At 43.1% G+C, this 15,022-nt stretch overlaps 2 protein-coding genes across 8 annotated transcripts; one reads left to right on the forward strand and one right to left on the reverse strand.

The window, feature by feature from the left end:
* Window positions 1-1,355: 1,355 nt before the first annotated feature.
* On the reverse strand, window positions 1,356-6,848 carry mzt2b (mitotic spindle organizing protein 2B). 7 transcript variants are annotated; one of them, XM_035141815.2, is made up of 5 exons: window positions 6,734-6,848; window positions 6,334-6,543; window positions 6,058-6,218; window positions 3,340-3,477; window positions 1,356-2,039 (listed from the first exon to the last, which is right to left on the reverse strand). In XM_035141815.2, exons 2-5 carry the CDS (start codon window positions 6,507-6,509, stop codon window positions 1,891-1,893), a joined length of 624 nt encoding a protein of 207 aa, XP_034997706.1. In that variant the 5' UTR covers window positions 6,510-6,543; window positions 6,734-6,848; the 3' UTR covers window positions 1,356-1,890. The 7 variants fall into 7 exon arrangements, with proteins under 7 accessions (XP_034997706.1, XP_034997703.1, XP_034997705.1 ...); XM_035141812.2 differs by having other exon boundaries at window positions 3,340-3,474; window positions 6,730-6,845; XM_035141814.2 differs by having other exon boundaries at window positions 1,356-2,036; window positions 3,340-3,474; window positions 6,730-6,844.
* Window positions 6,849-7,386: 538 nt separating this feature from the next.
* On the forward strand, window positions 7,387-14,985 carry trim23 (tripartite motif containing 23). The gene is made up of 11 exons (XM_035141808.1): window positions 7,387-7,549; window positions 8,291-8,453; window positions 9,168-9,289; window positions 9,365-9,643; window positions 9,722-9,904; window positions 9,987-10,202; window positions 11,040-11,174; window positions 11,295-11,424; window positions 11,544-11,654; window positions 13,060-13,184; window positions 13,273-14,985. The coding sequence occupies exons 1-11, from the start codon at window positions 7,451-7,453 to the stop codon at window positions 13,450-13,452; spliced, it is 1,743 nt and encodes a 580-aa protein (XP_034997699.1). The 5' UTR covers window positions 7,387-7,450; the 3' UTR covers window positions 13,453-14,985.
* Window positions 14,986-15,022: the final 37 nt, after the last annotated feature.

Genomic DNA, 15,022 nt, shown 5'->3' on the forward strand with positions numbered 1-15,022 from the left:
ACAGTGTGCTTCTACTGCCCCCATGTGACAGAAGTGAGACAATTCAGAACAACGGACGCGCACAAGCCTGAAGATCCAGATCTGCTGTCTGAGTGTTGTTGCTGAACATGTTCGTCCCTTTATGGCTCCTTCCTGCACGGTGATGCTGCATGCCTCAAAGTAAAAGCCTGAAACTGGTTTTATGAACATGACAGTGACCTCCACAGTCACCAGATGTGAATCCAGTGGAGGATCTCTGGCACGTGGTGAAACACGGAGATTGGCAGCATGGACCTGCAGCATCTGCAGATGTTACGTGATGCAATCAACATGGAGAAGAATGGCAAAGTGTCCACCATGCTGAGGAATCCATCGCAAGAAGAAACTGAGGCTGCTTGAGAGCAAAGGGAGGAATTACCTTGTGTTATTATAGAGTATGTAATAAGGTGCTCGGCTGGCGTATCTACTACACTTCTCACTATCAAGGGACAGAAAAGAAAAGAAAATAAAAATCAATGAGACCATGACATTAATAGTCAGATCAATAGCAGTGAGCATTCCTCGAAAAGGGACACTTACAGATGTGTGTCTCATCTCCATCCCAGTGTAACCTGCCTCCCTCAAGGTTCAGAGCCGATTATCAGCCATTCAGGAATAGAAAGACATAACAGCTGCACTCATCCAGCGTCCAAGAGGAGAGACACTACCACTGCACTGAGATCTGTGAAGGTAATTGTTGACCAATTGGCAAAGAGAGAGAGAGAAGCCTCATCTTTCCTTGACTTTTGCTGTTGGAGTGGTTGTAGCGCTTACCGGTTTTTCCATTATTCCATGGAAAGTCATGGAATAATGGAAAATCATATGTTTGATTGTTTAATAGGCCAAAACAAATATTAAACATGCCAGATGCATTATGGGAAACAGCTCAGATAAAAAGCAGATGGGGCATCAGACATGGACTGGACAAATCCACATCAAATACTGTTTCGGCAACCAATTCAATTATAAGTGCCACAACAATCCCTGACCTACATTTACATTAGGTTTATGTGATTCCAGTGATTTTCACACATTTACTTTAATTATTGACTTGGATGTTAAACTCTCACAGATGATGTAGAGTATACACAGAGTTTGATTATGAGCTGAAACTCACTATGAAAGCTCCATAATTCTCTGTAGGCTCAGCACTACAGGCATAGTGTCGCCAGACAGTTATTATTCAAAGGTATTTTTCCTCAAAACTTGTCTGGAGTTGATCTTTAAGTGTGTAATAGTATCAGAATTAGAATCTGTTGAGTTATTGAGTTATTCAGGGGGAAAAGCAGGATTGGTGCATCTCTCACAAGTAATAATGTTTAAAAAAGAGACATTCAGAAGGTTTATCATTTATTGGATTTATCAAAGATTTATACTATTATAAAAAGCAGCACATTGAATAACAACATTATGATTTTTCTTTAGGCCTGTTGAATGTTAGAAGGTGACAAAAGGCTTGACTCCCTTACAGTAGCAACAGCTAGAACAATAATGAGTAGGAGACACTCAAGACTTTCTTATTTCTTATTATGTTAGAATTTTAAAGGATGGGTTTACCCAAAATGTTCCATATTTTCTCACTTAACACTATTATCGAGTCGTGCATTTAACACTTTTGAAGGTTTTCAGATATCTGTGGCTCTTCACAGACCTCACTGTGATGAGTTTTCATTGGAACTAAAGTAATGTTTTAATTTCTTAAATTTCTAACAATTCTGTACAGCTCCATTGAATTAAGGCAGAGGCAAATAAAACAGCTTTTTGCGGTAAGGGTAAACCAACCCTTTAAACAGGTTACACAGTAAAAAATAAAGATAAGTTAAACACAAAGAAAAGTATATATTTACAAATGATGTCACATTGACCTGAGTCTCATGTGGAATTTATCTGAGAGGAGGAACTGCTGCTGCCGGAGCTCTTGGTCTTCTGCCCTCTGGTGGCGCTGGGCTGCCGCTGCACTCTCTGGCTGGAGCCCTCTCTGCTCTTCTCGCTGTGGCTCGCTCCAGCTTTACTGCGCACTGCTGACAGGAAGAAAACATATGATGAGATGAAAGATCAGAAGGAGGTGGAGTTATTCTGACTGCAGCCTTATGTTTATTCCAAGCAACATGGCACGTTCAAAAATGTAAAGGACGATGACGAGGAAAATAGATGAGAAAATATGCATTTCACATACGACGTCAGAGAAAATGGTTACAGATTCTTTACCTTCTCTTAACTGCAGCTGAGATATTACTGCACATGTACACTGCACACCTGAACGTAGCATGAACCATGAAGTGACTAGAAAGTGCTTTTCGAAATTATGAACTGTGATGGATGAGTCTGAGGAGAGTTAACGTGGGTCTGTATATATCTTCATTCAATATGTAATGTCAAGAAGGCTTAGTAAAAACTACTACTATTTTAATACAGTAAATACCAAACAGCAACAACCAGACTAAATGGGAAGGCTTTAAGATTTTTTTACAATTTCATATCTGGGGTAAATCATTTTTTTTTCAAAATTCTTGTTCAGTTCAGTAAAGACACAATCACAAAACGTTAGATGATTTGTCTCGAGTGAAATCTCTCATTTCCTTCATCTTCTTCTAGTTTTCCTGTGTGCACCGGCCAACAGAGATAGATTTTTGCTTTTTCTTCTTCAAGCCCCATTATTTATCTTCTTCACTCACACAGACAGACAACTCCACCTCAGTCTGAAAGGACACTTGGCTGCCAAAGAAACATTTAGCAGCCAAGTGTGTCAAAATGTGCTAAAGTCCAAAGAAATTGGAGCACAAAAACTGCAACTGTCCAACTACTTTTCTGAAATATAAATTCTCCCCAGGAGATTGTTAAATCCAATATATGGTCAAAGTCCAGCTTTCACTGAAAATCAGGCAGTTGAATTATATTTTCCTCAATTATTGTGAAATACGCAGTGAATTAAATTTTTTCTGTTCTGTTCAACATTCATGCAGAGAGACTAATTTTTGAATTTCTAAATCAATAAAGAGTCCCGGAAATAAAAGTTTCTGAAAAGAATCGCATTTCAACCATTAACTGGTATTGGAGGATTTCTTTTCAACTTCCTAGCCACTTTTAAAACAAAAAAATAATGAAATGTGCTAAAATGTTCAGGTTCTGTCAGTTCACACACTCGTGCATGTACACACACATGCATACACACATGTTCCACTCTGCATAGTCATGAAATGGGGAAAGCAGTCAAAACACAGAATGAAGTGTCGGCACAAACCCCGACATTTATAATAAGAAAGGAAAAAGGGCAAGCAAGCAGACAGATGGAGGTGAGGGACACAGTGCAGCAGAGGGGACCTTGAGAGTGAGGAGAGCTAGAGTCTTGGGGGCCGTAGACCACAATCTTAGTGTTGACCCTTGTGGCTCTGAGGCCAGACGCTGAGGGGGGAGCGGCAAGAGGCTTAGGGCTCTTTCCAGAGACCAAAGTGTCCTCTTCTTCAGGAAACAAGAGGGACAGAAAGAAAAGAAAAAAAAGCAGAATTCATGGGGGATAAAAAGGAAATTAGAAAGCAAAGTGATGCGCACACAGTGGTGATCAGCTTATCAGACCTTTTAGTGTATAACCTTGGTCTTCAGTTCACCGCCATTCAAGTGCAAAAGCTCATTATGGGGTGAAGTGAAGAGGGAATTTAGTTAGTGGGGGGGATTAGGCGACGCAGAGTGAAGGACGAGAACCTCTGCTACAGTACGTACAGTGCTTCAGTGGAGGAATGTGAGCGTTTCACATGCTTGAAGAGGGACGGGAGAAGCAGAGAGCGCAGGGAGAATACAAAAGTAAAGTGAAAGGTAAACTTCGTCAGAAAAACAAAACACATTAAAACATTCTGAAAGCTGGGCCCTTTATGTTGCTTTAAAAGGGATCTACACCCGCTGCAGCACATATCCAGTGGTGTTTCAGCCAGTTTGTAGCCTGGTCAGATATGAAATGACAATGGACTGAGAGTTTCCAGTTGCTATAGTTTGTATTACGTCAACCGTTATCTGGAACTAAGGCCTTGTTCAGACCTGGTATTAACATCTGTCCTGAGAGATCCAATCACAAACCACAGCGTTAAAGGTTCAGTGTGCAGAACTTAGTGACATCTAGTGGTGAAGTTGCATGTCGCAGCTGTATACGCCTCACCTCACCCTCCCCTTCCTAACATGAAAGAGAACCTGTGGCAGCCTTCAGTTGTCATAAAAACTCAAAAGGTATTTAGTTTGTCCAGTTTGGGCTACTGTAAAAAACATGGCGGCCTCTGTAGAGGGGACCCGGCCCTGATGTAAATATAAAGTATTTAAATATAAAGGGCTCATTCTAGGTTGAAGAAAACAACAATTGGTACAAATTAGATAATTACACCCAGGTGAAAACATGACTAGGATTATTTTACTTCCCCGCTCTATATGCGAGTAATAATCTATGAAATCTGTGTTTGCAAAGACCAAATGATAGTTTGAGTTGTTGCAAATGTGTCCCATGTCACAGTGTTTGTGTGTGTCTGTGTGTGCAGGGGTGGGGGGGGGGGGCAAGAGAGAGACTCAGAGACAGAGAGGAGTCAGTCGGGGCTGAGTAAATCTCATGCAGCAGTGTAAAGAAAGATTTTACCAAATTAAGAGAAGTGTAAATCACTTTGTGGTGTTTAGTGTTGATATTGTGAACAAGGATACATTTGCTTTCACACCGTGTAAAGAATGTGGCCACATGCATCCCAGACCACCTCTGACTGTGGTCTGAGTGATCGGATCGGAGCACTGACCTTAACCCTGACCACAGCACAGACATTAATACCAGGTCTGAACGGGGTCTAAGATTACATCAATTGATATATTCTATTATTGAATGGAGTGTTCAAGTGCAGTGCATAAACAGTGAGGGTTTAGCCTGGAGCTTCAGAGGCTTGGCCTAGATATGTAAAGTTCTTCACCCAAATGAATGCAAAGGTTCAATTTCCACCATCTCGAGTGCAAGGAAACAATAACATTGAGTTGCAGTTAACAACAGTCATGATGAATTCTGTTCCGTATGGAAGAGTATGAACAATACCAGGCTCCTAGAACTCTAACAGGTTAAAGAGAAAGCAGCCGCCAATAAAGCTTTTAATTAAACCTGTAAAATGGAGCCTCTTGTCTGGGAGAGGGTGTAAATGAGACCTTCAGAGGGAAGGTCTGAAGGTCTCAGTTTGGCTGTGCACCACAACTTATTCACTCATTTGCTCTATAAAAAGTAGTGAACTGATCCAACACCACACTCATAATCATCATTATTTTAGATCTTCATTGGCATTTAACATCTATAAAATGCACTTCAATCAATATTGAGTTATTTTGGACAAAGCCTTTTGAATGTGATGGCGTAGTTTGAACAAAATGGAAAGAATAGGAAACCCTCACATTACTCTGACTGGGAATGTGTTGTTCACACATTAACTTATCACCAGGATGATGGCAGCCCTGCACTCACAGCCTTTCAGCGGTGTTGAATTTTAGCTTTGTAATCAGATATACATCCTACATAATTAGCTGAATTGATTGTGTTGGGACCCAATACTTTAAATGATCTATACATTAATTAGTAATTAAGTCATTGATTTGATATAAGTGCCAATTGTGGTGCGTTAACAGCTTTTCTAACTCGTTGTGATGTCATGTCAGCAGAGCTCTAATCAGGATGAGGCCATATCTGTTTTTGTATTGAGTTTAATGAAAAATAACATCCCCAATCCTTTATCACTATAAATCATGTTTTGTTTCTTTACAAGTGGACGTTTATCAGTAGCTAAGATATTTTTCTGTCATCCCAAAAAGTAGTGTTTCAGCAACCGCCCCCTTTTTACGAGTAGATCTGTGACTTAAATGTTCTGATATTGACGCACAGCCCTGGATCAGGACTCTGCAGTTTCCAGCATGAGATGCTTCAACCTGAGCAGAAACCTCATCCGCCACAATACGGACAAAGACCTTCTGGCTTTCTACCTGCGATGCAGCCAGTTAATTGCCACTGCTCCCACTGCTCCCTGCTGTCCAGACACTCACCTCTGGGCTCTGTGGGGGCTGTGGTAATGGTGGTGTGGGAGGCAGCTGAAGTGGACTCTCCGCCGCAGCTGTCGGCCACTCTCTGACCCGCACACATGGCCTTCAGAGTCTGGAAGACCGCTTGAGGAGCCACGTTCATTTTCAACAGTTCCACTATGATCCTGAGAGGACGGGAAGAGGAGCATGAGAAACAGACAGACAGCCTTTTCCCTTCTGTGTATTCCTCCACACACACACACCACAGTCAGCTTTCCTCGTGGGTACCAGTGCGCTTACTTGAACACCTCTTGGTCGATAGTGAGTCCTGCAGCCTGGGTCAGTTCATACAGCTCCGCTTCCTCAACGCTGAGCACCTTCTTCTTCTTGATGGCATATTTCTGCACGTTGGAGGTGACCACCAGGGCGGGGGAGTCCGGGGCGGAGGGCAGAGTCTGCTGCGGTTGTTGAGACATCAGTGGTGGATGCCTGAGAGCAGAGGACGTGTGGCTGTCCACCGGGTACAGTGAAACACAGGTTTAACGTTGAACACAGTGAGCTGGGCGCCCAGAATGAAAACATGGCAGAGATATATCTCATCCTCCTCAGCGAGTATCATCAATCACACGAGAAAAGACCGGAAACACATTTTAAAAACACAGGGAAAGTTATTTTTAAGTGAAAATGTATAAATACCCACTGAGAGACGTGCGATGAGCTTCCTCTCTGCTGCTGTCTTCTTGATCAGAACAGGGGTGGACGCGCGAAAAATACGTCATAACCATATGACCAACCGCGCTGCATTATGGGACTTGTAGTTCGTAATGGTGGTGGGGGGTTCAATGAAGTTGACGTTTTTATTTTTTTAACTCTTTAATTTATCTCTATGGTAACCACAGACTGTGATGGTTACTTATCAAATTAATTTGCTGTTGTTTTCTAAATATTGAATATACAAGCCCTTTAATTTAAAACATAATCAGCACTTTAGACATGTTTTGACTATTCATTGCTCCCTTATTTCTATGACAATTGATTATAAATAATTTAAGCAGATGAATTGACACATTCATTAAATGTTCCTCTTATGTTTATTATGTGTCTGAATACAGGAAGTCAGGTTATTTTAGTATATTTACGTTTTGCTTCTTGTTAGCGTCGACACGACTAGTTTGCATTGCGCATGCGTAATAGAATAAGATAATAGCCCAAATCGCTATTATTTCACTTATAAAACCATCGATATCATACCAAGATACAATAAAATGTCACATACAGTAAATTAAATTGTATTTTTGCGGAATAAACTGAGTGAAATAACGGTATTGTACGGTGATGGGGCTTAAAGAACGACACCGGAAGTCTTTGCGGGATTGTGCTCTTGGCCCTGCTCAGTCCTTTGCGCTGTCGTCCAAGAATGGCCGCTGCCGCAGCAGGAATAAACAAGCAGGGCGCTGTGGCGACGATGGAGCCCTGCACCCGACACGGGAGGGCAGCGCATGGAAGCACGGTCAAGGTTGTAACTCCTTCACTAACGCTCACAGCTAGATGGAGGCATGTGGTGGCCATGTTGTTTTATCGTTTAGACTCGAGGGGTCGACGGCAGGCTGCCTTCGTGGCTGCTGGTTTTGGGTGAAGGCTGCTGCGTTGGCGTTGGTGGCGTCGGATACAAAACACTCATCCTCCGTCGATCAGAGCTGTGTTAGTGAACATGTATGACCAGAAGAGCTCTGCGGGTTTCACCACGAGCTGATGTGCGTGCAGTGTCAACCACAGGGCTGCTGTTTAAGGCTGCTAACACAGGTTCATCTGCACTGACTGTGCCTCACCGCAGCTCCTCAGTAACGTGATCGGTTTGAAAAGTCGCTGCTCGGTGTGCGTGCAAGTTACAACCTGCTTCTCTCTGAATAGTCACATGCGATTCTTTTAAAGATCACAGCAGGAGGGTGGCGGGTCGAGGTGACTGCGAAGGTCTCAGATCTGCTGTGATCACATTGATGTCAGTGAATTATCTCACCGTGATCCATCTTTATACAACTCACTGTAGACGAACTGAAGATATTCACCAATCAGCCATCAACCTCAGTGGCTGTCTGTTAATCTCAATGGGTCATTGTAAGGGTTGTGAAATCGGTGCCAGCTATTAAAACACTCCACCCCTCTAATGTCAGAACTGGTTCTAGAGCAGTAGCTGATACAGACACACACGCAGAGGGCTTCTCTGGAATTTAACAATATTGTATGTCTTCATTCCCAGGTGCTGGAGTGTGGTGTGTGTGAGGACGTCTTCTCTCTGCAGGGGGACAAGGTCCCTCGTCTTTTGCTCTGTGGACACACAGTGTGCCACGATTGTCTTACCCGGCTGCCCCTTCATGGCAGAGCGGTCCGCTGCCCCTTCGACAGACAGGTCACGGAGCTGGGTGAGAAAGAGGATCTCCTGTTCCTATAGTAACATGAAAACATATTCATGTCCTGTCTGAAATGCATGCATGACCTTCATACACCTGTCATGTTGAACAGGGTTTAAATATTGAAAAGTTATTATAAATTAGACAGCATTACAGTGATGACATTGACACACCAGACACTGAGCAATACAGGCACAATGCAATGTAAAATGCTTATACATGGAAGTAGAATCTGAGATTGTTTTTCTATCTGGAGAAAGTTCTGAGGATTTTTTTTTGCATCTCTCCATGACTCATCTTCCTATGGAATCTAGCCAGATCCAGAGATCTGCAGGTTTCACATCATTACAGAGTGGGAAGTGCACCATGAACATTTGGCAAAGTTGATTAAAAGGTGTCTAGAGGATCCAAGTTGGATGAAAATAATATCTGAGGGTTAAAGCCAGTTCATTCATGGTTTTACCAATTTTTATGTATGGATTTTCCTCTGGAATCAACAGACTTGTGCTGGAAAACACCAGTAAATTAAGAGAAAAGCAGAGCTCATAATAAGGTTTAATGAGACAATTTTGTAAATGGGTTTATTCAGTTCTTGTTCATGTTTTAATAGATGTGTTATTGCACTGGATTCACACCGGACAAAAGAGCAACTCTGCACAGAGGAAAAGTGCTACATTTCAATTTTTTCCCCCAATGTCAGTGTTTTAATCTCTTACATCTGTTTAGGGGACTCTGGAGTTTGGGGGCTGAAGAAGAACTTTGCTCTGCTCGAACTCTTGGAGCGGCTCCAGAATGGAGCGTCCAACCAGTCTGGGATGGCGGAGGATGCTCTGAAAGGCATGGGAGAGGTAAGGAAACAGTACTACAGGCGCTGAAAGCTTTGTATATGACACCTTTCATTCACAATTCTTCTTTTCATCTAGTGCATAATACGGTGTGATGAGGACGAGAGCCACACGGCCTCGATGTACTGCACCGTGTGCGCCACCCACCTGTGTGCTGAGTGCTCACAACTCACCCACTCCACCCGCACCCTGGCCAAACACCGCCGGGTGCCGCTGGCGGACAAGCCTCATGAGAAGACCTTGTGCCTACAGCATCAGGTCCACGCCATCGAGTTTGTCTGTCTGGAGGAGCCCTGTCAGACTGGGCCTCTCATGTGCTGTGTGTGTAAGGAGTACGGCAAGCACCAGGGACATAAGGTAGTTAAAAACATGCTCAAAACTAATATTAGATATCCTCACCCGAAGAGACATCCTCATCCCCAGCTTTCCTTTCAGCATGCCGTTCTTGAGAGTGAAGCTAATCAGATCCGTGCATCCATTTTGGACATGGCCCACTGCATCCGCACCTTCACAGACGAGGTGTCCGAGTACTCGAGGAAGCTGGTGGGCATCGTGCAGCTAATAGAAGGTGGCGAGCAGATAGTAGAGGATGGAATTGGCATGGCACACACTGAACATGTAAGACAGAGAGCGGCCTTCTCAAATATGAGCGATTTAGCTTCTTTCCGGTATTTATGTAATTCTCTGCATTTTCCATCAGGTCCCCGGCACAGCAGAAAGTGCACGCTCCTGCGTGCGAGCTTACTTCGCAGACCTCCACGAGACTCTGTGTCGGCAGGAGGAGATGGCGCTGAGCGTGGTGGACGCTCACGTCAGGGAGAGGCTGATCTGGCTGAGGCAGCAGCAGGAGGACATGACCATCCTGCTGTCTCAGGTGTCCACCGCCTGCCTCCACTGTGAGAAAACTCTTCAGCAGGTAGGAAGCACAACAAACTTTTTGTCAGGGCAAGAATTAAGTCTACAGTCTCGGGTTGATGTACAGTAGTGATGCACGAGTCGACCCAGAGACCATGCATTGACCTGCAATACTAGGCTGTGATTACTCCACCTCTTTCTCTCGCTCTCTCCCTCTCAGTCTCTTTTATACACACACATATGCACTAGAGAGTGCAAGTTAAGAATCTACATTTCTGAAATATAAATCATCTATATTTTTCTCTGACTATTACTTAGAATTGGCCAGGGCTCTGGTCAATGGCTGAAATCACTCACTACTCACTGTATGGTGAGGTTGCCATTTTATAGCGCTGTCCTAATGTTTAGTAAGAATTTTATTCCCTATATAGTGGATTCATTGTTTCCCACAATGCATCTGCGCTCATGCTGAATGAAAGAAAACGGCCAACAGGAGACGTCTGAGTAAAAAGCATCAGATGTGACACAATAAGAGGAAGTGGCATCTCCTGTTGTGTTCTCACATCGGCTCTCGGACATTTGGGTTCACACATACAGCCTCTCAGGAGTTCAGTGCATGTCTGAAAGCAGCTATACAGTGTTCATAATATAGTTTACCTACAAGTTTTTTCCTTTACATGTCATGCATAGTATTTGTTTATACATCCCTGCCAACTGTTTTTGGTCATAAAGAAGAGGCTGTCACTAATGACACGGTGGACTTTTTCATCGAAAAGTTGTAAACAGGGATAGAGGGTTGGGTTAGCTCTCATCAGGTGCAGGTAATAAAAAACCTTGACCCCTTCACTCCCTCAGTTCACTTTTAGTCCTGATGTTTGCTCTTTCTTTTCTGTTGCAGGACGACTGCAGAGTTGTGCTGTCAAAGCAGGAGATCAACTGTTTGCTGGAGACACTACAGAAGCAGCAGCACCAGTTCACTGAGCTGGCAGATCACATTCAGCTGGATGCTGGCATCCCTGTCACCTTCACTAAGGTGCATGCCGTCCCCCACTCGAAATCATCCCTGTCCCCATCGATCAGCCAAGAAATCATGTTCAATGTGAGGGGCTTGAATTTGTTCCACTATGTAACAACCTATTCCAAATGTTTCTAGGACAACCGGGTCCACATTGGTCCAAAGATGGAGATCCGTGTTGTGACGCTGGGGCTCGATGGAGCAGGAAAAACCACCATCCTCTTCAAGCTGAAACAAGATGAGTTCATGCAACCCATCCCAACTATCGGTAAGTACATTTGCAGTGTAATGAATATGTATCCGTTCACTTATTTAGAAATGTTGTGTTATTTTTCAGTCGAATCTCCTCAGCATTGTCTAAATCTCTTTATTTCACCCTAATTTAAGGTTTCAATGTAGAGACAGTTGAATATAAGAACTTGAAGTTCACCATCTGGGATGTGGGAGGAAAACACAAGCTCAGACCCCTCTGGAAACACTACTATCTCAACACTCAAGGTACTGGATGCACTTTACGTTCTTTAAACATAAAGTCATATATTGTCTAAATGTTACACAACAAATGTAATATATTCTGCAGCATTGAGAACATGGAAAACAAAGATCCCTGTTGATAGTTGACTCGAGACACATTTTGCTGGAATAAAAATCCACCCTGGCAAAGTGCACTTGATTAAACAGTTTTTGAGCTCAACACGTGTAGTTTTTTATGAACTTCATATATGTCTTTCTTTTCAGTAAGAAAAAATGACCCTTGTGACAGGAAGACACTGTAAATTAGGTCTTGTCTTGGAGCAAAGGCACGAAGTAGGACTGAGCTTACTTAGTCAGCACAGAAATAAAGCAGTGTCGCCGTTTATACAGCGAAATGGAATGCAGCACATGAGTTTTACAGCAAGATTAAAAAATGCAGTTAGAGGATGTACTACCTGGCACATTTCAGTGGGTGATGTCAACATGTCTATTGAGTTGTAGACAGATGGTGCTGCAGCTTCAAACTTCACATTCACAGTGAATTTGAAAATGCACCACCTCAAGCTGTTTTCTATTATACTATGTCTCTGACTGTTATTGTTTGTGATGCTCAAAGATCCCTTTTTAGAGAACTGGGTTCTTTATCAACATTCTTGGTGTCTGTCTCTGTGCTGGCCCTGTTCAGACCTTGTATAGAATCTGTCTCTGATCCCATCACAAGCGAACAGCTCCGAGTTCATCAGTTCACACCAGGCATTAGAATGTGTCTCCTGTGATCAGATGTCACAGGCATGGCATAGAGAGCAGGGGTAAAGTTGTGGTGATGGCAACAAATAATTCAGTGTATGTGGGAAAACTGAGAGGTGTAAAAATACTTTACTTCATTTTGAAACGTACAGGTCAGGGGTAAGTCAGCTGAGTAGGCGGTTCCTCACATGTAGCCCAGAACACATTAGCGTTAAAAGAATGTGGCCACATGATCGAATCTCAAAACGTGTCTTCAATGTGTCTTTGGTGTGTTTTACAGCTGAACTTAGCACTGTGCACTTTAGATTGGATCAATGGATACCAGGTCTGAACAGGGTCAGTGCCAATGTTAATGGAGGGGAATTAAGTAGATATTTGAGATATTGCAGAAGATAAGGAACTAATAACTTTGACCTGCTGGTGGCACTAGAGGCAAGGGGAAGTCAGTAAGGTTTTTTTTCTGGGTATCATGAATATTCTTGCACATCACAGCAATCCAAGTCATTAAGATATTTCCGGCAGAACCAATGTGGTGAACTGAGCCACACATACATACTTACGAGTGGCTAAAGATCTTATTTTGGTATATTTTTTAATGTACAAATGGTTTCTACCACTGGATGGTGGTTTAAAAATGTGGTAGCTAATGATGAACCCTAACTTTATGTATGCGCTTGTGCAGCGGTGGTGTTTGTGATCGACAGCTGCCACAGAGACAGACTGATGGAGGCCCACAGCGAGCTCGCCAAACTACTGACAGAGAAGGAGCTGAGGGACGCCTTGTTGCTCATCTTTGCAAACAAGCAGGTAATGGACTTCAGACTCACCACCCCCCCATGTGAATGTATCCTTTCTTCTGAGTTGATCCTCAGTTTTTATGATGTTTGTGTTAAAGGATGTTCCCGGCGCTGTCTCAGTGGAGGAGATGACGGAGCTGCTGAGCCTACACAAGCTGTGCTGTGGGAGGAGCTGGCACATCCAGGGCTGCGACGCCCGCAGCGGGATGGGCCTCCACGAGGGTTTGGATTGGCTCTCCAGGCAGCTGGTTGCTGCTGGTGTCCTGGACGTAGCCTAACTGTCAGTCCCCTGCCTCTCCTTACTGACTCTCCCCTAAACGGCCAAACCCCAGCCCCCGAGCTCTCTCCATCAGTTGTATCACGACCTCCGAGCATTAACTTTTAAGACGACACCGTGGCTTTAAGCCTTCTCTCATCATCTTTCCCTCTTTGTTCACCGCTGTGAGCAAAGACAACAAAGATGTTAATACTCTCTTGAGGCTCATTTAATGGGAACACAGAAACTATAAGCTATCTGAAAGCCTGTCCAACCTACATGCACCAGCCTGAGAAATAAACCCAACGGGACAAAAACCTGAGTTAGTACGACAACCTCTTATCCTGCTTCAGTTCTAAGGCAGCTTAGGCACACAGTCTAACACATTGTTACTTTCGCTTTTCTTCGTTCTAACCCTTTTATCGATAGCTAGTTGACTTAGGTCCAGTCAAATGTTAGAAATGCTCCATATCCTGACAGAGTGGAATGTATCTCTGTTCTCTATGTCACATGTTACTCATCATGGCCATCACAGTGCAACAGCAATCTCAACAAAATGCAGAGTCGTCCTTATTATAGTGACAGTATTGATTACTCCTGGGAAATAACAGCACCTCCCTTTTTAGTTAAATCCAGTGTATTTGCAGGTAAGTGAGATGGGACAGAAACGTTCACCAAGGTCATATTGAGCCCAGAGGATCTGCAGCGGCTTCGAAATGACGATCTAATGTTCCGATTTTAGCCGAGCTCTCACTTCACCTCGTCATCTAATGTAAGCAATAGCTGTCAATGTTTCTTGGGTCTTTCAGTTGCGTGTGCAAATTAATCTTTTAAGTGTTTGAACCTATTTAAATGCCACAGCTGGTCTTGAAATGGCGCACCAGTAAGAGTTTTGGTTTGAATGTAGTGTTTACTGTTGCAAGAACAAACTGTTTACTGAACTTATGTTACTTTGGGGGTGGTGGTGGGGGGGGCCGTGTGAGAAAACCCGTTTTTATGCACCGACTCTGCCTGTTTTGTGGAGGGTCTTGCGCGCAGGATTTGACAGATGCACTTGTCCGCTGCCTCACTGGTTTTCATTTGGAAGCAAATGAAGTCTCTGCTGTTTCTTAGTCGACTCGAGTATTAAACTCGCAGCAAACCAACACGTCTTGTGAAAATATTCCTATTTAAACATCTCACGAGTCCTGATCATGTGTCTGGAGTGCTTAACAAGATGGTACACCTTTTATCTGAAGCCTTCAGGAATGTAATGTGAAACATTAAAACCTAACACTGACACTTGTCTTATTATTGAGGAACCATCATTTGAGTTTTTCATTTAATCTTTATTCATTGCTATGTAATGTTTACTACTTGTACCTATGTATAAAAATACAAATAAAAAAAAATGCACGTGTGAAAAGCCTTTCCACATAGTTTGTGAAAACATTTTCATTTGTTTTTGAACTGTAGAAGCACAATGCGCATTAAAACCTTTGTTACCAGTGGACTTAATGATGGCTTTTGTAAATTATTCATAATGTTCTGCTGTAAAATAAACTACTTAACCTTATTTTTCTGGCTGGCAGCTTTTTTCTATCTTTGGCACT

This window comes from Hippoglossus stenolepis, chromosome 18, assembly GCF_022539355.2.
Source record: "Hippoglossus stenolepis isolate QCI-W04-F060 chromosome 18, HSTE1.2, whole genome shotgun sequence".
Classification (NCBI taxonomy): Eukaryota; Metazoa; Chordata; class Actinopteri; order Pleuronectiformes; family Pleuronectidae; genus Hippoglossus; species Hippoglossus stenolepis.